The sequence below is a fragment of the Sparus aurata genome, chromosome 5 (assembly GCF_900880675.1).
Source record: "Sparus aurata chromosome 5, fSpaAur1.1, whole genome shotgun sequence".
Taxonomy (NCBI): Eukaryota; Metazoa; Chordata; class Actinopteri; order Spariformes; family Sparidae; genus Sparus; species Sparus aurata.
Genome location: NC_044191.1, coordinates 27,409,450 through 27,431,657, shown reverse-complemented (window position 1 = coordinate 27,431,657; position 22,208 = coordinate 27,409,450). Strand labels below are relative to the sequence as shown.

Below are 22,208 nucleotides of genomic sequence, written 5' to 3'. Positions count from 1 at the left end.
AAAACACCACTGTGTGATGAAACGCTTCATACAGTTGACACGTGTTTATCCATTCGTACAGTTTCAGCCCTTTGAGTTTTAACATTTGTAACATAGTTAAGTAAAAACAGACAGATCATCATGTAGTGTTGTCTATTTTCTATCATTCCTTTGTCATTTAACGTATTCACTCACTGGCATTTTCTTTCATTCAGTGTTTCATCCTTCGGACTTTGCACCTCCTTTTTTATCCTACTATGGCCGTATATTTTATTTGATTGTACATTCTCTGTATATATTCATTCTATAATGCATACTGAGGATCCTCTACCACGAAGATGGATTTCCAGAGAATAAAGGTGTATCTTATCTCTCTCAGACTTTAACCTTGCATAATCTGGTATCTTAGATAGAACATCTTCAACCACTTCATCCAGCGCAGTTTAGCAGTAACACTGAGTGCCTACATCACTTGATGTGAGTGTTCAATCAAGGCTGTGATAAAAAAAAGTAACTTTCTGCATTATCAGAAACATTACCCATGAAAATACTTGTTGTTGGTTTTGTTATTACTTTCAGATACATAGCTGCAGCTAATAATGTGATGTCGAATCTGAAAACACTTCTGTCTGTTTCTGTATTGTTTGTTTGCTTGATTCAGAGCAGCCATGATGACGCAGATATGACCAGAATAACATGTAAACACTTGTCAGTCACCGCCGTCACTAAGCAACGATCCTCGGCGTCCTGGACTTCGCAAGGGTTTCTGGGAATCCGAGGCCCGAAGGCCGAACGACCGCCCTTTTCGGAGCTACGAGAGTAGAACAGCGATTCATGGGTCGAGGGAAATACTATCGCAAAACAAGTTTCTGAAGCAGCGCAACCGGACTTGAGGTACGTATACCGATCGTTTGCAACGTGTATTTTGGCGCTCGGGGCTTATAATCGGGAAATCTGTCTGGGAAATGTGTATTTTAATGCGCGGTTTGATGACGTAATGTTGATTGTCAAACGCGAAATGGCGAGCGTGCTAAGAGGCCCGTTACGCGCAACACTCTGGGATTGTACCATGAATATTTGCTTCAGGTGCCCGTATCGAAAGGATTACATATATATAAGTAGACCTGGTAAGTCGGGCTTTGTATTAATACATTTATTTTGTATGGTAAATGACCAGCTGTGCTCGTTTTTGGGCGGCAGGACTGTATGTTTGCTAGTTGAGCTAACATCTAGCTGAGCTAGCAAAGCTTCAACGTTAGCCAAATGACTAACAGAGTGGCAGGTCATTGGTTGAACGCTCACATGGCACGTCAGGGAAACTTAGCAGGGAGTATTTTCTCTGTTATTCACTTTATTTTGGAGGTTCTGGCAACGTCCATCCCGACACAGTCGTGATGTGGTTCTCGGGGGGCCTTCAACTTGACTTCCTTGTTCTGTGCAATCGTGTTGTCATGCGAAACCCTTTCTGCTTTGAGACTTAATAAATGTATTTTCTTTGAACCCTGTACTAATTAATTACAGTTTTCCTTAAATGTTCAGATGCAGATCTGCCTGCTGTGCACTATTTAATATTCAGTGATCAACATTTTTAATGCTTTTATTTAACATGGTTTTCCTCACACTATTCTCTATTGTGAAGTTACTTTCAAAGGGACATGTCAGGCTGGGTACAAATTGCTTGCCAAAAACAGTGGAACCAGAGAGACTAGGACATGTGACATAGGGGTCTAAAGATGCAATGTGGGAATATGTTTGGAGGATCAGCATTGGTTCCACTGTGTCAGATTGGATAATATGAGTTTAAATCAGATTGTAGTGCATCAGTTCTTTTTTTGTATATAGTCATGTATATCAATTGTTATTATTAATTAATTATTATAGACATTTATATCAGTTATTTCTTTCCTTGAACATTGTATTCTCAGTTCTGAATTTCATGGAGGAATTCTTAATCAGAAGTCGAGGCTAATCAAAGTGACTCGAGCTATACTAAGAGTTGTATGTTGATCTTCTCTTCTCTTTAATGCAGAGAGGGATAAGATCAATAATGGCGGCTGAGGTGGAGGTCGAGTTGGAGGGAGGCAACGAGTACCCAGCACATTACAAGGTCATGATGGACAAACTTAATGAGCAACGACAGCTGGACCAGTTCACAGACATTACACTGATTGTGGATGGTAAGTGTGCATACATCAGAGGTCATTATTATAACATTCCTCAGTAGGTCGTATTCACCCACCTTCTTGTGTCTTGCAGGACACCAGTTCAGAGCCCATAAAGCAGTGTTGGCTGCATGCAGTCAGTTTTTCCATAAGTTCTTCCAGGATTTCACTCAGGAGCCTCTGGTGGAGATAGAAGGTAACCTGAGCTTCAATTAGATTTAGAATAAAAAGAACAGTCAGACAGCTCTTCAGGTGGAAGAAATACAGGAGACTGTTAACCTCTTGTTTGCAAGAGAAAACAATGTGGATTTTTATGTCGCCACCCAAACTCTCTGCATCCATAACACCTTTTTTGTGTGTGTATGTATTTTTTTTTTACATGGGTAAACCCACTAGATTCTAACAGGTTTTCAACTGAGAAATAGGACCCATGTTGAAAAATGTAAATGTCTTTTAATATTCACTTGTGAATCTAAAGAGACCAATTTTACATTGTTTAAATCTAAACTTGTGAATTAGAACAGTAAATGTTACTGAACATCTTCAGTCTACTAGTAATTGCTAAGCTTCATACTGGATGTGCTTTATGTTCCAATAATGTCCAGCAAAATAATTGAAGCTACATATACATTTTCCTGTGTTCGTCACTATGTTATGTAAAACAGCTTTAATTTACCACTGCGACTCTGTCGTACTCTTGACAGGAGTGAGTAACACAGCCTTTCGGCAGCTGATGGAGTTCACTTATACAGCAACTCTAGACATAAGTGGAGAAGAGGAGGCCTATGATGTGTGGAAGGCTGCCGAGTACCTCCAGATGCAAGAAGCCATCAAAGCCCTCGACAACAAAAAGTGAGACTCGCATTCACTTTACAAGTCATCTATCTCTTCTTGTGTCACCGTCATGATTCCTCAGCATTGTTACCTCTAATCAAGAGCCCATTTTCTTCTTTAAGGATAAATGATCCGTCGCTGACAGCAAAGAGGAAAGGTAAAAAGCGGAAGATCGCTGAGACGTCTAATGTGATTACAGAAACCCTACCTTCAGTGGAAGGGGAACAGGTCAGCATGTTCAAGATTAATTCTGAGTGGTAGTATTAAGTAAACCTTGCCTTGTCCACACATGTATTCTTCGAGACTGAACGTTGTCAATGTTCTCCAGGTGGAGATTGAGGTGATCGGGGAAGGAGCCATTGAGGAGGTGGAGGAGACCGGACTGGAGGAGGTGGTCGACGCAGCAAAGAATGCTCAGACGGGGTCAGATGACTCTGCTTTGGCTCTTCTTGCTGACATAACGAGTAAATATCAGCATGGGGAATCAACGCTTCAGGTCATTAAGAAGGGAGGAATAGAAGAGGTACATTGAGTTGTAATCGTACAAACTCTTGGTTAATGCCATTTCTTTCGTTTATTGGCTGATAAATTGTGTATATACAATAAAAGTTCTAGGTGTGAAAGATTAACTCGGCCTGGTCTTGGCTTGTGCTCAGCAGGAGGTCGTGTATCAGGAAGAAACAGTGACTGCATCCAAGGTGCTGGAGAATGTCGAGGTTGTCGAGGTCCAGATTTCCCAAGTGGACAACATGTTCCGCTGCAATAAATGTGACCGCAGCTTCAAGTTGTACTACCACCTCAAACAGCACCTGAAAACACACCTGGGCTCGCTGGAAAAGCCCCACGTGTGCAACCACTGTGGTAAAGCCTACACGCGGGAGGGCGCCTTGAAGCAGCACATCAGCACGTTTCATTTCGATGCAGAAGAGCTGTCTCGAAACCAAAAACCCCAGAAGAAAGTGCATGTTTGTGAATACTGTAAAAAGCACTTTGACCACTTCGGCCACTTTAAGGAGCACCTACGGAAGCACACGGGTGAGAATGAAGGATAAAGCTGGTTCCGTTCATTAATTAATAGCCACAATTCTCAATTCCGAACATTCATAATTATCTTGAGTCTGACATAAATACACGCTTGATTTTGCATTTCTCTCTCTAGGGGAAAAACCTTATGAGTGTCCAGATTGCCATGAGCGATTTGCTAGGAACAGCACACTGAAGTGCCATATGGCAGCCTGTCAGAATGGGGCCGGAGCCAAGAAAGGACGCAAGAAACTCTATGAATGCCAGGTACAGTTTGTCCCGAATCAAGCCCATAAAATGCTCCCTTACCAGTTCAGTGCCTGCTGTAGAAAAGAAAGATTTTCCTTTTTTACAATACTGTGTCGCTTTTTAAATTCACTTAATGCAGAAAGACATAATGCCCAGATGTCTTTTGGCCTCCTTTAGTATGTAGACTGGTGTATTGAATAATGTACTAATTCAATGAATGATACGAATGAATGATCTGATGTCTTGTCATAGTTTCTCAGATGATGGTGGTTTACCTTAGAAGATGTAGTTCAAATTAAGCAGTTATTGCTACAGTATAACAACAGATACTGTTCATATATGCTCCTGCCTGATTTATTGACAGCTTTTTCATATGCTTGAACCCCTTATCTAGAGCTTTTATTAACCACAACACTTCAGCGTTATCAGCAGAAGCTACAACATTGACTGCTCAGTTATACTTAGACTGTGTCGAGTCTATAAATAAGCACAAAATGACCTGCACAGAATAAATGCATGACATGCTGTGGCCAGATGAATCATTAAAGCTACAGGCCCATTATCCAGGACTCTACATAAGTATTAAGTTAATGGCGGTGTGTTGTGTGTTGTGTGTGATAGAATTTTCTTCCACTGTTGTAATAATAGAAGTTTCAATGGGGTCTGGCAATGTACATGTCTGTTACTGATCATTTGAAAACATGCCTACTGATAAACAACATTTATCCTCTCATTTGAAACATTTTCCTGATTGCAAGACATAAAAGCAACCATGATATAGGCATATACAGAGTCATTGTTTGGGGGGTTTAATGTCTGATTGTCATGTTTTTGTTTAGTTTTGTGGTGTAGTTAACTAAATAGTGTGCTCCAGTTTCCTTCCCTCATGGTACAGCTAAAGATGTCTGTTGTTTCCGTTCTTTTACCACAAGAGGGAGTAAACTCTGAGAGAGAGCGCTGTCAGGAGTAAAGTCCTGCCAAGAGTACATAAAATTAGTTTGATAAATAAGACTGCATCTTGTCAAGATCACAATAAATATCAAGAAGATATGCCAGTCTCTTCATCAATCCACAACCATCAAACTCTACAATCATGAATGCTTCCAGTTTGGCTTTTATAGCAAAAATAACTAGAATCACCCCAATTTTGTATGTGGTAGTCATGGGAACCGGATATTTCATGACTCATTAAATGAAAATCTGTGATGATAAAACAAAACAACATTTTACTTTGAGGACAAAGTAAAGTGAAAGATGGCTTTTTTTTTCTTTTCTTTTTTTTTTTACTGTTTTTAAAATGTGCTTGTGATTGGCATTTGTCACTGTTTTCTGATTATTTTTTTTTGTATTGCCCCCACAACTAATCCTCCTATCTTCTTGTAAATATAGTATGTTTTATCAATTCACATTCTGTGCCCTTCTGTAACCGTGATCTACCATTTTCTCCTCCATCAGGTCTGCAGCAGTGTATTTAACAGCTGGGACCAGTTCAAAGACCATCTTGTGAGCCACACAGGAGACAAGCCCAACCACTGCACCATGTGTGACATGTGGTTCACCCACCCAAAGGACCTGAAGATCCACCTCAAGCAGGTCCATTCCATTGAGGACAACAAGTTGAATGAAGAAGTGGTCGTCACCGACTCTGCCGCTGCCGCCGCCCTAGCCGTCGCCACACAGAGCATAGAAGGCACCGAAACAGTCCTGCTAGATGACGGTATCCAGGTGGAGCACGTCACAGTGGAGCCCGTGGATGTGATGGAAATGGAGGAGACTGCGACAGTTGTGGTGGAGGACGGCGGGGTGGCGGAGATGTGTGAGGAGGACGTGGAGAGATTAAAGCAGGCCGGGGTGCAGATCCAGGTGGTGCATGTGACTCAAGTAGACGGGCAGCAGGTGGTGAACTCTCAGGTGGAAGTAGAGATGGAGGGTGAAGTGGTGAACGTTGTGGAGGCAGAACAAGCAGTGGTCGTATGAGGACGTGAAGAGGACGGCTGCATTAATCTGTAGCAGACAGTTATTTTCCATAAGGAAACTGCATGTGGGATAAAGCATGTCACCTCCGCATGTCCGGTTGTGTGCCATCACTATGGACGGCATTGTTCCCGCCACCCTCACCCTTTGAACTCTGAGTTATGGACAGAGTTATGGAGATGTATCATTTCCTGCTAATGATCCTGTATTTATTTCAAAGCTGTTTGCCATCATATCACATATTCCTGGTGAATCTCCAGTGCTTCATCAATCATGTTTCGTATTTGTTTTTTGTTTTTTTTCGTGTCCTTATTTTACCTCATGTACTGTTTGCTTCACTTGCCAAGACAATTTGACAATGAATGAAAAACGTGTCTGGTTGCAGCTAATTAAACAGCTGGTGCTGATGTCCATCAGTGCTAATGCTGTCTTGCTACAGTTTTGTTCAAGCTGGTTTTCATATTGAATGTTGGTGTTTTTGTTGAAAAGACTCAGATGCGGAATAAAATTGGTTTTCCAGAGTGGTTCTACAAGTCTTGTTGGTGATCTTAAGATTGAGATGGATACTTTTAGAAATGCTGTTGACTTTATAACACCTTCAGAAATGATTGTTGTTATTGACTGTGGCAGTTTTATATTTACACCAGATGAAAGGACTGCATTGTGTAAGAAATTGCTAGTAGTTATGAATACACAGGGAATGATCTTATCAGTGAAAAAGCTTTAAACCTACTGTACCCAGCATTAAATGACAAATGAGTTTTTAACAGACAGTTTCTTTCAAGAGTGGGTGGAAACTAACTAGAAAATGTATTAATCGGTGGCCAAAAAACACATCTCAAAATAAATACTTAAGTTGCTTCGTATCTACTGGATGTGTTAGGAAACAAGCCACAAAATGACTAATGGTGGAATGTAAGTGTTATGTTTACATGTTTGATCCGCTGCCCCCAAGTGGCTAAAAAAAGCAGTGATTTGAGGAAGTTGATGTAATGCTCCTTAACCACGTGTTCATTAAAAAATGTATTTGTATTCCCAGAATATTTAACCATTGCATCACATGCTACTTATAACATCTCAGATTTTTCACTGCTCGTGTCACAGATGATCAGCTGTATTACTAAATAAGTTCACACTAAAGTAGTCAAACTACACTTCTTCATGTTATAGGCCTACCACTTGGATAGATTGGCTTCCTGTGATATATACGGTGTGCTCCATAAATCTGATATCACTTTGAACATCTTTAATATTGTCACGTAGATCTGGAAATAATGAGAAAATTCAAGTATCTAGCGTAGTAAGCAGTCACGTGTTTTTTTCTAAGCAAAGGGGGCCATTCTTTCTAATCATTAAATCGTGGCTAGACTAAAGGCTCCTAAGGGAGCAGTGCACGCAACTTTGGCACAAACTCAGGCGGACTCAAAGTGAGCACATCATCATGGACTTTCCTCCACAGTTAACTGACTTCAACCCCAGTGAAAATGCATGTGGGGGCCGCTTGAAGACTGAAGAAGGCCAAGCATTCTGTGAAATCACAAGGAGATTTGTGGAACACTGTCAAATCATCCTGCGATAACATCCGATTTGTGCAAAAACTTCACCGACAAGAGACATTTTTTAACTCAAATTGTTGAGGTGATTTGACCATTTTCTAATGAAAACAAAATGTTTTACCTTTGACATGAACCCAAAATAGAAGTTTGGACCCAAGTGTCCATAAATGGATATATTAACATATGATCACGTGCATATAATTGTCAAGAATCTGACATGAAGATATTTACATTGAAGAAGAAAAATATTCGAGAAACGATGAAAGAAAAAAAAAAAGTAGAGGACACTGATATCCATGGCAACCGAGGAGGACCATGTGATGGAGATGAGAGACGCTGTTGAGTGGATGTGTTAAAGAATGTGTTTAAGTCATTTCCTGAGTTTAGGTGCAGGGGACCCTACCTGTATATTAACACATAGGTGACATACAGTGACAACAGTGAAATGACACCCCTCCTGCACCCTCTGACCCCACCTTGAACCTCTGCTGTGCTGGCTGATGTACTGACCGTGGTGCGTGACACCCACAGCTCAGGTTACCTACCTGGTGACTCCCACCGTCTCACGCTCCGGACAGCTCCTGTGGTACTGAACTCAAAGTAAAAAAAAAAAAAAAAAAGCTGTAATCCTGGCCCTCTAATTGGACGAGCGACGCACGGTGGCCTCCTCAGCCCGCCGCCTATTGGTCGTCTCATCCTGCCAGTCGAGCGGATTTCCCCTCCACAACAGACCGAACCAGGAGAGAGCAGCTGCAGCACGGAACCAGTTCGCTCAATGTCACTGGGCTACCGGAGGGGACGGCTCCGCGGCGGGGCCGGTAAGGATCGTCGCCACGGCTCCGTGAAGACGCTCACCCAGGTAAGACTCACACACCTCTGCTGTGTCTGGTTCGGGTTTTCATGAGAAAAGGCGCCGGCTCATGGCCTGCTGCTGCGAGGAGATGGTAACTGTTGACTGTCATTGAACACCGATAATCGATGCACTGCGAGATTTATTCACTCCGACAGCAGGTTGGTGTTGGTGTTTGGGGAAAAAAACAAAAAAACTTGCAAGTCACCATGGACACATCCCGGGTGGCGACTCAGCAGGTTCATAGATCACCTCTCTGTGTGTTCAGACCTGCAGGCTCGCGGATGAGGCTGATATGTCATCTTCTATAACCTCCTGGTCTGTTTTTTTTAATTATAATAATAATTATTAATAATATGTCTTAAGTCCTATTTTGCAGTGGCTGCGGTCTGCATCACTTCTCAGGGGGATCAACAGTGCATCGCTTGGCAGTTACGCACGCACGCAACGCACGCACACGCAATAGTTAAGACAAACTTGGGAGCTCTGACACGCTCATTAACCTCTCTGGCTGCTTTAAAGTTCACGGAATGAGGTGAAGAATTGGAGAGTTGAGCTGCAGCACCTGTTGCACCCTGATGGAGGCTTATCTGTCTCTGCATAGAGCAGCACCAGCATCTTGACTGAGGGAGCGATGCATCAGTACATCACATACTCAGCAAAGGCTAAGGGGTAGTTAGAAGAGGAACAGCAATCTGTGGACAGATTGTTCCAAAATTGGGCCTGTGACAATTAAACAACGTTAAATGACTGTTTATCGTGGTCACACACTTCTACTGGCATCTTTACAGCGTACGCTTACTGTCTTTGCCGGAGGCAAAGCGAGAGGAGGAGAATTAAATGACTCAGCAGCCAGACGTGGATACCCTACATCACACGTCTTATCAAACCGAGCCATCAGGATGCCCCGTATTGTGCCTTTAAAGGGGCACTGTGTTGTTTTGGAGAAGAAATGCAAACTCTGAATTTTTATATTTTCAACATTAATGATCTAATGATCCAAACTTTGACGTATTTATTCTTTCCATAAATGAATAAGCAAGCTGTTCTCAGAGTAAAATAAGGGTTTGATGCTAGAAAGGTGGCAGGTCCGCCAACTGTAAACAGAACAAAGTTCTATGAAACTGTGTTGTCAGTCAAAAACAAAGAGGGTTTGTTTGTTTAGGCGTATTATCTCCATGAAGATCTTTCTCTTCTGATTAAAAAGCTCTTCCTCAAAACTACACAGTGCACCTTTAACATCTGGCCTATGATCAAGTAGTAAGAAGAAGAAAAAAAGCCTTTTATTTTTGTATCGCATCCGAAGCCTGCGTCATCCATTCCTCACAGTGCAGACTTGGATTAGACGGCAAATACATTTCCATGTTTTTGAAGCAAAAATAGCCCCTTTTTCTCTGTCTGTTTACGCCCGCCCTGACTGAAACGTGTTCCTGATTTTTTAATTCTTTTGATGGTCAATCAGTCAGAACACATGAAACACTGCTGCTCCGCGCGTTCTTTCTTTGATGCGGGCCTCTTTGAAGCGCTGACAGTGAACAGCGTGAACTCGGGTGGCTTTTTTCGGAAACCGGAGGAAAGTAATTGACTGAGGAGATCTTCGATTTGAACCCACCGCGCGCATGGATTTTAACGGTGTGTGTTCTGCATTGTGTCAGCGTGCTCCCTGAACACAGTGTCATGGTAACTTAGTTAAGGCCGCAGAGACTCTCCCTGTCTCTCTCTCTCTCCCTCCGACATGTACTTGGAGCTATAGATTAGCACTATTGTCAGGCGTGGGGAATAACACTTTTACTTACAGCCACAGCAAATAACAGGTATAGGTGATGGAATTCTTTGGTTTGGTCTGAGTGCATACAAAGAGGACTGTGCAGCTTTGGTTCAGATTGTGTGAGGTCAGTCTGGTTTTTTTTGTTGTTTTTTTTGGGAAATGTGAAATATTTGCCCTGTGGATTCCAGAGAGGCCTGCCTCTCTGTATCTAGGGCCCACAGTCTTCATTGTCGGGGCTCTTTCACCGTTGAGCTCTTTATTCTTGTCAGCCGTGCGTCTCAATTAACACACTGGGGAGCTTTGTGTGGAGAGAGCTCGCTTTGCCAGTGTGTGTGTGTGTGGTTGTGTGTGTGTGTGTGTGTGTGTATTTACATGAGTGTGCTTGAAGCGAAGGGGGTCTGTGAATGTGTGTGTGTGTGCGTTTGTCTTTGTGCCCGAATGCATAACAGCAGTGAAAAAGAGAGAGACTGGGCCACAAGCACAGGCAGAATGAGGAGGATGGACGTAAAGTGAATAGGAGGAAAACAGAGGAGGGGAACTCTTTCACGGGGAGACGTTTCGCAGCGTGCGATGTGAGAAAACGTCTCTTCTGTTTTATTAGCCTCCCTAACAACAGGCACAGAGTGGCATTTCGGAAAAAAAAGTGTCTAATTCTTGATCCACAGCTGCTGTGGATGGGCTCTCGGGTTTTCCGTTGTTGAAGTGTGTGAAGAGGCAGCTGATGCTAGCAGCGCGATCAACAGCAGAGTGCGCCGGGCAAGCCCTCCTCCTTGTCTCCGGGGACCATCAAACAAATGATTGACTGTGCGGTGAGTAAGGGCGCGTGCTTGGCACAGCTGATAGTGTTTGCTGATGAAGAGCTGGCCGTACCCAGACTCATAAACCTGTTTGTGGCAAGCAGTGCACCGTATTAATTGAGCGAGTATGTGAATGGTGCACTTGTCTGTAATCTGAACTTGGAAAAAAAAATCAAAGTTGGCCGGACTGCTTACAAACATCAAGCCGTCCATTTTTTGCCTTTTTCCATAGCTGGCTCCTGTTTTGGCAGCAAGGTAGTCCACGTCTCTCTCCTCAGCAACGTTCTCTAGCCCGTCCTGGGGGATCTTGAAGTGTTGTCAAGCCAGATGAAATGTATAAGTTATATCCAGCCTGGTCCTGGTCTACCTTGGCAACTCTTCCCAGTTGTATGTGCCCGGAAAAACAGCCACAAGAAGGCACCCAGGGAGTATCCTGATCCGATGCCCGAACCATGTCGACTGGCTTCTTTTCGACATGAAGGAGCAGCTGCTCCCCTGTCAAAGCTCCTTACCTGATCTCTGAGGATGAGGCCGGGTACCCTACGGAGGAAGCTTATTTGAATCCCACTTTGAATCTAATTCTTTCAGGGCCTAGTCCAAACTCGTGACCATAGATGCCTAGACTTAAAAAAGACAATTGGAAACTAGGACATTTAATTAAACTGTTATTCTGTGGTGACATAAAGGAGCAATGTGTAGGAACTGGCCGCCTGTAAATTCAAGACTGGAAACAATTGTGGGGCAGCATATCACCGTGGTAACTGCAATCAGCTGCTAACTGTAGCCTGCTTAGCTAGTTAGCTCAGTTAGCCATGCAGCTAGCAGGAGCTCAAGGATCAGGGGAGCGTTAGTGTTTACATCACTAGTGCGGGAGCTTTGGACCAGAACAGGCTGAGGCTACCTGTTTAGCATGCTAACTTCAGCAGGCATCTCTGCAACATACATACATACATAAACCGTGTCATTTCTAAACTGCTATTTGCTCACATTCTGTTGATAGTTTTAGTTCATTTCAATGTATTCAGCTAAAATTCTTACATAATGCCCCTTTAAAGTTCCAGTAAGCCTTTAAGGTACGAAAGGTAAGAGCAAGAAACTGCACATGTGTTTGGTCCCCAGCTCTTCCACATGTCCTTTGCTGTGCTCCGTGTTCTTGTATTTATCCGTCAGTCTACTAATGCACATAACTGACAGGGAGACTCCGACTCTACACTCAATGCAGCGCCGTCAGACTGTAAACACGGCACTGTGTGCTCTCTTTCTTGACAATCAGCGCCAGTTAATGCCTAATCCTCGGCATGAAAAACAGACGCGCACGCTGGGTCAGTGTCCATCACCAAGCAACCAGGTAGATCTGTTTTCCAGAGGAAGCAAAGCACAAAGCAATCTGGGTAACTATTACTCAGCTCATAGACGCACCGCGGGGATACTGTCCACTTGAAGAAATTATCAATAGAGCCAGTTGGTTATTGAACTCCTTGGTACTCCCTGTGAAAGCAATTTTGAAGAATACATTTGCGAAGATCAGAAGTGTTATTCAGTAAATAATACCATCAAGTAAACGTTCATCCGGAATTGAAAATTTCAATATCCTGATTACGATTTTGTCCCGAAAACTCTTGGGGCTCTCCTCTTGTTCTTTATGTGTTTATCTCATGCGTGATTGTCCTCTAGTCTTTTTATTTACATACATAAAAGGCTGGTTTTCATGGCTTGTCGCTTTGTGCTGTAAAGTAGAGGCCTCTCCTCTCTTAGCGAGTCCTTTTAGGCCGCCTGAGATCAATGCTTAGATATTCATGGTGCGGTGGCAGGAAGGTGTTTGAAGGCTGGTAGAGAAAAGACAATTGCTTTGATTTGCAAGCGAAGCTTTAACACGGATTCATTTATCTGAACATAGACAGGGATGAGAGAAACCCCTGCTCATGTATCACAAAGTTAACCGTTTCTCCTCCACACAAAACATGTAACATCATGGCGTCTTACTCTTAACACTTAATTTGAGATAGAAATATAAAACTGAAACTATCTGTACTCCACTCAATGCCCAATGAGAGTCAATTGTATAAATATACAGCAACTATAATTGACATCCATATTGTTTTTTTTTTTATTAATTAAAGGTTGCATACGTCCACCTTTGGATTAATATTGCCATTGCCGTTTAACTTCTCAGAGAATAATGTATTTGCTTCTGTTTTACCCGAATTTCATGTCATTGTTGTTCCGAGAAGATTAAAACAACAACTTTACAATTGAAACATTTTGCTCAGTCGTCTTTGCTATTGTGTTCATGAGCAACTGGTTACTATTGGCAGCTTTTAAGGATGCAGCACTGTTCTATGTCTCTGTTTCTTATTGGTAGATAACAAATACAAATACAGCTGGACATTGCAGTTTCATAAAAAAGTCCTGGAGTAAACAGGAGTAATTATTGCATATGTTGGAGAGTATTTTCAGAGTTTACAACACCAGGGCAGTTTATTTGGGATTGAATTGAAATGAAGTACAGCGACTGTGTCGGTTATTATCAAGGAACATAAACATCAAGTGTAATGATGTGACTAATGCATGTATTTTATATAATGTGGTCCTTTGATGCAACATTAGGCAGCTCGTGTAGATTGTTTGGGTGAAGCACATTGTCATTCACAAGACAATTCAATTCAGGTGTCCGGTTGAGTGCTGAACAATCGACTCAGGCTAGTATTAAGTATTGAGTGTGTGTGCAAGGAGATGACGGAGAACCAGCCAATCCAGCTCAGGCCAGTCTAGCTGTGGACAGATCACAGAGCTTAGGTTACAAACCTGGTGCCTACATTACCCACAATGCATCTTAGCCACCGAGTGACATCACTGGGTCGGTTAAAGTTTGTTCGTTTCATTTTGCTGAGTTTAAATGTCATATGTTTCCGCAAAATCAGGGTTCACCTTAGCCTCAGATGCACCTCTTCTGTTTCCGCTCATGGGATGTTGTTAGAGCTTTGTTTTCTGAGCAGCTTGCACTTATCACCTAATTACAATTACTTATTTGCCCTCATGCCTTGTGCTACACACACAAACACTCACACACATACACAAGGGAGTGCCAGTCATTGCTCATACTCTCCATTAGAACTGACAGGTTAATCAGGGGCTGTTAGTATCGTCTGTTTGGTGGAAAGTGAAAACGACCTCGGCCCGCGGTGCCCTTGGAGGCAGGACTCAAGCTCAGAATTAAGTAAGGATTAAGATACGTATTAACGGACGCTTAAGCGCACACTGTGCACGCACACTTGTGTTGACATGTGCGCACAGACTCTTTACCGCAGAGGATGAAAGCGCGTGGCTTTTGCGCAGACACTTGACTGAAGACGGGAAAAGATTAGAAGGCAAAAGGGAAACCATGAGCGCTGTAACATGCATGACGTTTAATTTTTTTTGTTTCTCTCTTGTGCTTCATTCCAGGTCGTCTCACTAAACCCACCTGGGCTGTACCCTGACACTATCATCTGTTCAACCTCTCTCTTCCAACCCCCCCTGTTCAGTTCCTCTTCCCCTCCTCCTCAACCTGTGGCCTATTTATACCCTGGAGACTCAAAAGAGCCCATTAAAGCGCCGCAGACCTCTTTCGGCAAGAGACAGCAGTGAGCATGAATCCGATAACACATGGTCGATGTGAGCCTCAACCTCATCGCCTACACTTCACTGGCTACAAATAAGAAGAACTAAGGCCTTCAACCGCCCGGAAATTTCTTGAGATGCGACAAGACTGCGACGGCGGCCAAGTTTCTGATGACAAATTGTCCCTGATATTCCATCGTGGAGAGGACAGTTCTGGGGGAAATTTTGGATGCAGCATGTGCTTTGGTGCACGGACTGGAGGTTCTGTCCTATTTCATTGAAATACAGGATACAGTTTCTTCATTAGGTTTGTTTCTTGACTAAACTGTCTAAATAGCTATGTGATTTGGGCACGGACACTGAAAGAGCTTACCCTCTCGATGGCTCACATGTCTAAAGGTAAGTCAAGGTTTTTTGTCCAATATGAATTCACTCAGTCACCTTTTTACATTGGATTTTATTTTCATTTTACATCATGTGGGTTATATGTTATCTCTGTGTGTGTGAGGGGCTAATACTGTAGCCACTCTGTGCACACTGTAGAATTGGGGGATCATTTTTGCGCCTATAACACAACTCACAATGATGATATAGCACATTTTCTTTATTTGTGATTTGAGATAAGGAAAATGCATGATAGCATGCCATGCAGTTAAATCAAAGCCGCACAAAATATGTTACTGGTGTTACTGCTCTTGCTGTCATGCTGCAATAATAATACAAATACATATATATAGCAAACAAATCAAAAATATAATAAGGTTTTTTTCTTATTGTGCATCCAGTCCTCCCCCACTCCCAGCCATGAGCTAAGCCCATGTCGACCTGGGCGTCCCTTGCAGGATGACTGCTGTCTGCCCCTCTGAGAGCAGCCCAGAGGGGGCTGAAGCTGGGGCCGGGACAGCAGGCTCCAGGGCGTCGGGGGCAGCAGGCACCGCTGGGAGCATCTCAGTTTCTGGGGCAGAGTCAAGGGAGTCTAATGGGGACTCTGTCGGAGGGTCCATTGGAGGCACAGCTGTGGTCGCCGGCCAACGGTACAGCCGCTGGAGCCGCCAGGACAGCTCGGACATCAACACGGACGACGAGGGGGCGACCATCCGCCGCCTCACTCCGCTGGAAAGGCTGAACCTGGATATGTGCCAGGATGAGAGGTAGGGGTCAAGAGATGAAGCAATCATCCCTGTTTTATTAAGATTTGTTGCTTTTTGACTCACCAGGCAGGAGATGAAATTCTTATTATGGCTCCTCTGTCAGATATCACAGGGAATACTGAGTGTTACACCTTCTGTTATGTTTTCTGGGCACAGGGTGGTCCGCGAGCTAACAGTGGGCAGAAGGATCGGCTTCTACAAGATTCGAGGAGAGATCGGGTGTGGGAATTTTTCACATGTCAAGCTCGGAATCCATGCTCTCACCAAAGGTAGGAAACTAATGAAATCACTGAAACTGTTAAAACACACATGCACTAGAGTCGAGGGAGAACATCAGTGGAGGAGTGGCAAATATACTGACTGTAAAGATATCAGCTGAATGATTAATCGATTTATTAATTAATGGACAACTATTAAATTAATCATCATCTATTTTGATAATTAATTAATTGATTTTTATGGAAAAAAGTGAATATTTTCTGGTTTCTTTTCTCCCGTTTGACAATAAACTGAATATCTTTGGATGTCATTTGGGGCTTTGGACTAACTGATGGACGGTTTTCACAATTTTCGAACATTTTCATAGAACACACAGCCAATCGATTAATCAAGACAGTGGAAATCATTATTAGTTGCAGCCCGCAAAAAGATAGCAGACGACAGCGTAAACACATCCATCTTTAAAGATAAGAATCTTCCGTAAGCTCCCGTTTGCTCTCTTCCCTGGCTCTTCTCGATTAGATTTAAGTGATGATTTGGCTGATGAGCTGTTCCCATCAGCGGACTGCAACACTAACAAGTGTGTCCTCATGTGGCAATTCACTAACAAGGCGATGGGTGCCCGGCCAGGGGGCTGATTCAGCCACAAAGAGACAGACTGTCTGCTGCCCTTGAGCAGATGGATTGATTAGAGATCTCCAGTTTCCTTAGCGACGGCTAAAATTGCTGCGTGCCTCATCAAAGGCTGCACAGAGGGAGGAGGACGAGTGTGTAGCTCCGTGTGTGCTCTGTTTGTAGCATACTTTACTGTATGCCTATCTGTTCCATATGTGTGTGTGTGTGTGTGTGTGCATGTAAGCAGTATCATTTAGTCCCCTGAAAAAAACTATTTGAGCTGCGATGCATTTTGAATGCTCCCTTTGAAAGCTATGTCACAGCTGAAAGGGAGCCTAATACCAGCCTGAATAATGCATACTGACGCACAATTAGATATCTCAACACCATTTTGCCACTTAAGATCTTTTCTGTATTCAGTTACCGCCGCTCCATTTTGCCCCGCTTTATGAATCATTGAACAGAATACAGTAAAGATATCAGTTGTTCGATATTTGATATATGTGAATCATTTGATCTTTCGCTGACTGTGAAACTGTGTGTGCGTTTTTGAAATGTGCACTATATTTTCCTCTCAGTCCGTCAGGTGGTCGGGTAAATTTGACTCCTGGTCGGTGTGGCTAGCTCAGCACTTTGTGTCCCTGTCGTGGTTGATATCTCTACCCTGATGCTCCGTATTTTCACTGCAGTGTGGCAGAAAAAAAGAGCCATTTTCTTTAATTTTGCAAAGCCAAATTTCTTTCTCCTATAGGGCTAAAAGTGGGAATCAACCCCCTGGGAGAACATAATCAAGAAAATTGGTTTCCCAGGGCAGCTAATCCTCCATCAAATTATCTGGAACAGAGCATCGGGCTTGGTCACTTCAGGGGTAATTCTCTGTGTGCGAGGAGGAGCGAGGCTCGCTTTAAGATTGACGTAACACGTCTAATGCTTTAGTTCTGAGTAAAGTGGACTTATTTTAATGATGACTGACACAATGGGAGCACTCGCATCTTAATTTCCTCAGTTTTCTGTCTCCCTATCAAGCTTCTGTTGAAATGAAAGGCCACTTTAAAGTATTTTCTCTGCGTGCTTTTAAAGGAGACACATTATGCTAATTTTAGGGTTCATAATTTTGGTTCGCAGTTTGGGTTACTAGGTTGACATGCTTTAATGCTTAAGAACACACCAGTTTTCTCATACTGTCCAGCGCTGCAGCTCTGTATTCCCCCTCTGTCTGAAACACTGTTTTAGCTCCTGTCTCTTGAAGCGCAGTCTCTTCTGATTGGTCAGCTCGCACATGCCTGACCCAGCACTGTTAACAACAACAGAGCAGCTATGCTAAATCAATTCTTACGTGCCAAACTAACCGCTGGGCATAAATTATGCAAATGTGCAACATAGTAAAGTTGGGACTACAGTGTTTTCTGTGGAGAGAGGAGCTTCTGTTGCTGTGGACTTGGGCCTTTTTAACTTTCGAGATTTTTTACATGCACAAGACACGATATAAAAAACTGAAGGGAAGAGAAAAACTAAAAAAGCATAAAAGGTCTCCTTTAAATGATCTGTACTTCTTCTTAAATGTATCATTTGTTAGTGATCATTTATCTACAAAACCTTATTCAAAGAACTTAAGCTACCAGATTTTAGCATCTGCTATCTTACTTCTCCATTCCAATCATTGATCTTATTCTTCTTCCTTTGTGCCACCAGACAAAGTGGCCATAAAGATCCTGGACAAAACCAAGCTGGATCAAAAGACCCAGAGGCTGCTGTCCAGAGAGATCTCCAGCATGGAGAAACTGCACCACCCCAACATCATACGCCTCTATGAGGTTTGACCCACAACACGCCCGCATATTGATTTAAAGCAAAACTCTCGCCAAAAAGCAACCGAGGCTTTATTTGGGATTGAATATGAGTCAAACCTTCGTGTAAAAGCATAATTATGACGAAAGAGGCACTTTTAAGATTTACCGTAGTTTTGGTTTTGGGCACATTAATTATGAACGGGAGTGCATGGGGAAAGACATGCTAGCATCAAAAATCGCTATTTTTAAAACACTAAGAAGGCTCGACACAACATGAAACTTTGCTCGTAGCATCACCAGGGTCTCTACTCATGAACACGAGCATTGAGAACATTGTTTGTGTACACAGAGTTTATGAAAAAGAAGATTTTTGAACTACTCACATTAGCTGCTGCACCTCCTGCGCGTCACCATCTTGGCAGCGACAGTGTCGATCCTCGAGTGCGACCTGACAGGCAGGAGAGTAATGGTGAACCGCTCCTCAAGCGTGCCTGTCAGGTCGCACTCAGGGATCGACACTTTTTGTCTGGCAAGACGGCGACGCACAGGAGATGCAACAGCTAACGTGAGTAGTTCAAAAACCTTCTTTTTCATAAACTCTGTGTACACAAACAAAGTTCTCAATGCTCGTGTTCATGAGTAGAGACCCTGGTGATGCTACGAGCAAAGTTTCATGTTGTGTCAAGCCTTCTTAGTGTTCTAAAAATAGCGATTTTGATGCTAGCGTGTCCTGCCCCGAGCACTCCCGTTCAAAATTAACGTGCCCAAAACCGAAACTACGGTAAATCTTAAAAGTGCCTCTTTCGTCGTAATTATGCTTTTACATGAAGGTTTGACTCATATTCAATCCCAAATAAAGCCTTGGTTGCTTTTTGGCGAGAGTTTCGCTTTAATGAACAAACTCAATCTGAGGCCAAATGGCCGTCTTAATGATGACCGCATCCAGCCGACATCCAGTGTGACTTCTCCTTTAGGTGGTGGAGACGTTGACGCGGCTGCACCTGGTGATGGAGTACGCGGGGGGAGGGGAGCTCTACACCAAGATCACCACAGAGGGGAAACTCTCCGACACTGAGAGCAAGATCGTCTTCGCCCAGATCCTCTCTGCTGTTAAACACATGGTCAGTACATATACATTTGGATTGTAGTGGTATGATTAACTTCTATCTGAATGGAACCTATATAAGATTTAATTACTGTCTGAACAGCCAAATAACTGCAGTACCAATAATCAAGATGAAGTGTATTTTCATGCATTTATTCTGCTGCTACCACGATGTAGACGCTGAAAGTAGATCTCAATATGCAGTTTCTCTTTGTTCTAACACAGCATGAAAACAACATCATCCACCGCGACCTGAAGGCGGAGAACGTCTTCTACACCAGCAGCTCTTGTGTCAAGGTGGGGGACTTTGGCTTTAGCACGCTGAGCCGCCGCAGCGAGACACTCAACACATTCTGCGGCTCACCGCCTTACGCCGCACCCGAGCTCTTTCGGGATGAGCACTATGTCGGCATCTTTGTAGACATCTGGGCCCTGGGGGTGATGCTGTTCTTCATGGTGACGGGCACCATGCCCTTCAGGGCGGACACTGTGGCCAAACTGAAACGATGCATCCTGGACGGGGCCTTCGTCCTGCCCTCCTGGGTGCCAGACGCATGCCAGAGGCTGATCAGGGGAATCCTCCAACCCATACCGTCGGACCGCTGCACAGTGGAGCAGATGATGGGCTGTGAGTGGCTTCTCCCCGTGGACTTGCCGCGCGCCATGGAGCCCTTTAAACTCGACCCGTCCTACCTAGCAGAGGGTGAACCGCGTGAACTGGCGGAGGAAGAGATGGAGGTAAAGGCAGCGCTGGAGACGCTAGGAATCACCTCAGAACACATCCTCAACAACCAGGGGAAAGACTGCAGGAGCTCCATCACAGGGGTCTACAGGATCCTGCTGCACCGCACTCACAAGAGACGGGCCGTCGAGAGCGTTCCTGCAGTCACGAAGGTAGTCGGACCACCTACGAGTAAAAAGGAACGACTAAAAGTGTACCGTAGTTTGAGGCACACGTCTAAACTCTGCGTGATTCTGTGACAAAATGCTTTCCCTTCGCTCTGGAAACAAATTGACTTGATATCCTGGGATGAGATTGCATGGATTTCATTACAAAATAACAAAAAAAGTGCTTTTCAGTCCAGCAGTTTAAATTGAAATCATGGCATATAACCCCACTCAGCTCCTGAAATCTGGGATTTCTTACTTTTACTATCTTTCTTCTAGTCAGTAAAATTAGTCTCTGTGAGAATGTTGCTGCCAGCGAATCATTACTGTCTCCTCTTTTGACAGGGACCTGTAATCCTCATAAGAAATGGGAAATGTTATGAAATATATTTTATTTAAGTGAATGTGATGTATAGATGGCAGACATAACATTTTATTTTGGGGTCGTGCAGGCCAGATATTTGTAGCCCACAGCCATCCTATGCTTAGTTGTGCTGGAACACCAATAAACCCTATGAGAAATCAATGTAGCATAAATTAGGGAGAAGACTTCACAACCACAACATTATGCTGAGAGGATAACGTGTTGGAACATGCAGTCAATACATGAAATACGGTGTCTCAAATGTTTAATTGCACTTTTCTCTGATGCCTTAGTTTTCTATCATGTTATGAAATCAAACTGGTTTCATTATACTCCTTAAACTGTGTGATGATATCAAACACGAGATGTTAGACTGATTGAACTGAATGACCTCACTCTGTTTTATTTGTGGCCTGAAGAAAAAAAGCCAATAAATGTTATTAAGCTACGAAAAAAAAATCAACACACCTACCACCAAAGTTATAGCTGTTCATGTGGCAAAAATCAGTTTTCAGTTTAGACTCGGGCGGTTTCAGTCTGAGTTTCAGTAATTAGGTTTTTTTTAATGATCTGATGCCATGTTAACGCTCATGTGTTAATTAAAATAAATTTGAAATTTGAACCCAGCAGTCTTTTTCATGAAGCTCATGATGCCTTTGTGTTTCTGTGTGTGTTTGTACTGCATACTATTTTTGGGGTTTTTTTTTTATGCCTACACATGACAGTGTGTTGGGATATGCATGATGCATTAAGGGGGGAGGAGGCTCTTTTTGTGAAAACGTGAAGTGCTAGAAACATTTCATTTTGCACATGCACATGTGTATGAACCCCTAAAGGAGCACATTTGATTTTGACAGGTAATAAGGGGGTTAAGGGGGTTTCCTCTTTGTCGCCATCAGGCAACATTGTGCAGTGAGGGTCATGGTCAATGTTTTTTTAATGAACATATCCATTATATGAGTGAAAGAGGTCTGATCAAACCATTTGGTTCAGTACAGTGTATGTGTTTGATCACTGATACATAATCAGGAAATGCAATCTGTCAGAGAGGGCTTATAGTTTGTTAATGACAAACCATATTATGTGCAACATATAGATCTTAAACATTAAATACACTCTGAAGGCAGATTTACTTCACTAAATATTATCACAGTACAATACATATCCCAGTGTATCGTTTGTTACTTAACAGCACCTAAGTATTCACACCTGTTTCCACTAGTAATTATTAGGATATAAATAAACGTATTAATCTCATAATTTGTTTGTTTTTTTATCTCATAA

The 22,208-nt window shown here is 43.0% G+C and overlaps 2 protein-coding genes across 6 annotated transcripts; both read left to right on the top strand.

Annotated features, from left to right (window-relative positions):
- The first annotated feature begins 721 nt into the window (after positions 1-721).
- On the top strand, positions 722-6,751 carry znf131 (zinc finger protein 131). Of its 3 annotated transcripts, none has more exons than XM_030416797.1 (9): positions 722-873; positions 2,009-2,156; positions 2,236-2,337; positions 2,846-2,993; positions 3,098-3,203; positions 3,304-3,498; positions 3,632-4,010; positions 4,135-4,265; positions 5,703-6,751. In XM_030416797.1, the coding sequence occupies exons 2-9, from the start codon at positions 2,027-2,029 to the stop codon at positions 6,222-6,224; spliced, it is 1,713 nt and encodes a 570-aa protein (XP_030272657.1). In that variant the 5' UTR covers positions 722-873; positions 2,009-2,026; the 3' UTR covers positions 6,225-6,751. The 3 variants fall into 3 exon arrangements, with proteins under 3 accessions (XP_030272657.1, XP_030272659.1, XP_030272658.1); XM_030416799.1 differs by having other exon boundaries at positions 3,635-4,010; positions 5,703-6,224; XM_030416798.1 differs by lacking the exon at positions 722-873 and adding an exon at positions 974-1,106.
- Positions 6,752-8,476: 1,725 nt separating this feature from the next.
- Positions 8,477-21,550, top strand: nim1ka (NIM1 serine/threonine protein kinase a). 3 transcript variants are annotated; one of them, XM_030418378.1, is made up of 8 exons: positions 10,617-10,967; positions 11,061-11,204; positions 14,637-15,191; positions 15,578-15,943; positions 16,100-16,212; positions 18,470-18,591; positions 19,542-19,688; positions 19,898-21,550. In XM_030418378.1, exons 4-8 carry the CDS (start codon positions 15,636-15,638, stop codon positions 20,651-20,653), a joined length of 1,446 nt encoding a protein of 481 aa, XP_030274238.1. In that variant the 5' UTR covers positions 10,617-10,967; positions 11,061-11,204; positions 14,637-15,191; positions 15,578-15,635; the 3' UTR covers positions 20,654-21,550. The 3 variants fall into 3 exon arrangements, with proteins under 3 accessions (XP_030274235.1, XP_030274238.1, XP_030274236.1); XM_030418375.1 differs by lacking the exons at positions 10,617-10,967; positions 11,061-11,204 and adding an exon at positions 8,477-8,636; XM_030418376.1 differs by having other exon boundaries at positions 10,617-11,204.
- Positions 21,551-22,208: the final 658 nt, after the last annotated feature.

Excerpts from the sequence above, each read along its gene's own strand:
- nim1ka (XM_030418375.1), top strand. The coding sequence starts at position 15,636 with ATGACTGCTGTCTGCCCCTCTGAGAGCAGCCCAGAGGGGGCTGAAGCT. Across the intron at positions 15,944-16,099 it reads GATATGTGCCAGGATGAGAG|GGTGGTCCGCGAGCTAACAG; the intron begins GTAGGGGTCAAG and ends TTCTGGGCACAG. Across the intron at positions 18,592-19,541 it reads ACATCATACGCCTCTATGAG|GTGGTGGAGACGTTGACGCG; the intron begins GTTTGACCCACA and ends CTTCTCCTTTAG.
- znf131 (XM_030416797.1), top strand. The coding sequence starts at position 2,027 with ATGGCGGCTGAGGTGGAGGTCGAGTTGGAGGGAGGCAACGAGTACCCA. Across the intron at positions 2,157-2,235 it reads CATTACACTGATTGTGGATG|GACACCAGTTCAGAGCCCAT; the intron begins GTAAGTGTGCAT and ends TGTGTCTTGCAG. Across the intron at positions 3,499-3,631 it reads AGAAGGGAGGAATAGAAGAG|CAGGAGGTCGTGTATCAGGA; the intron begins GTACATTGAGTT and ends GCTTGTGCTCAG.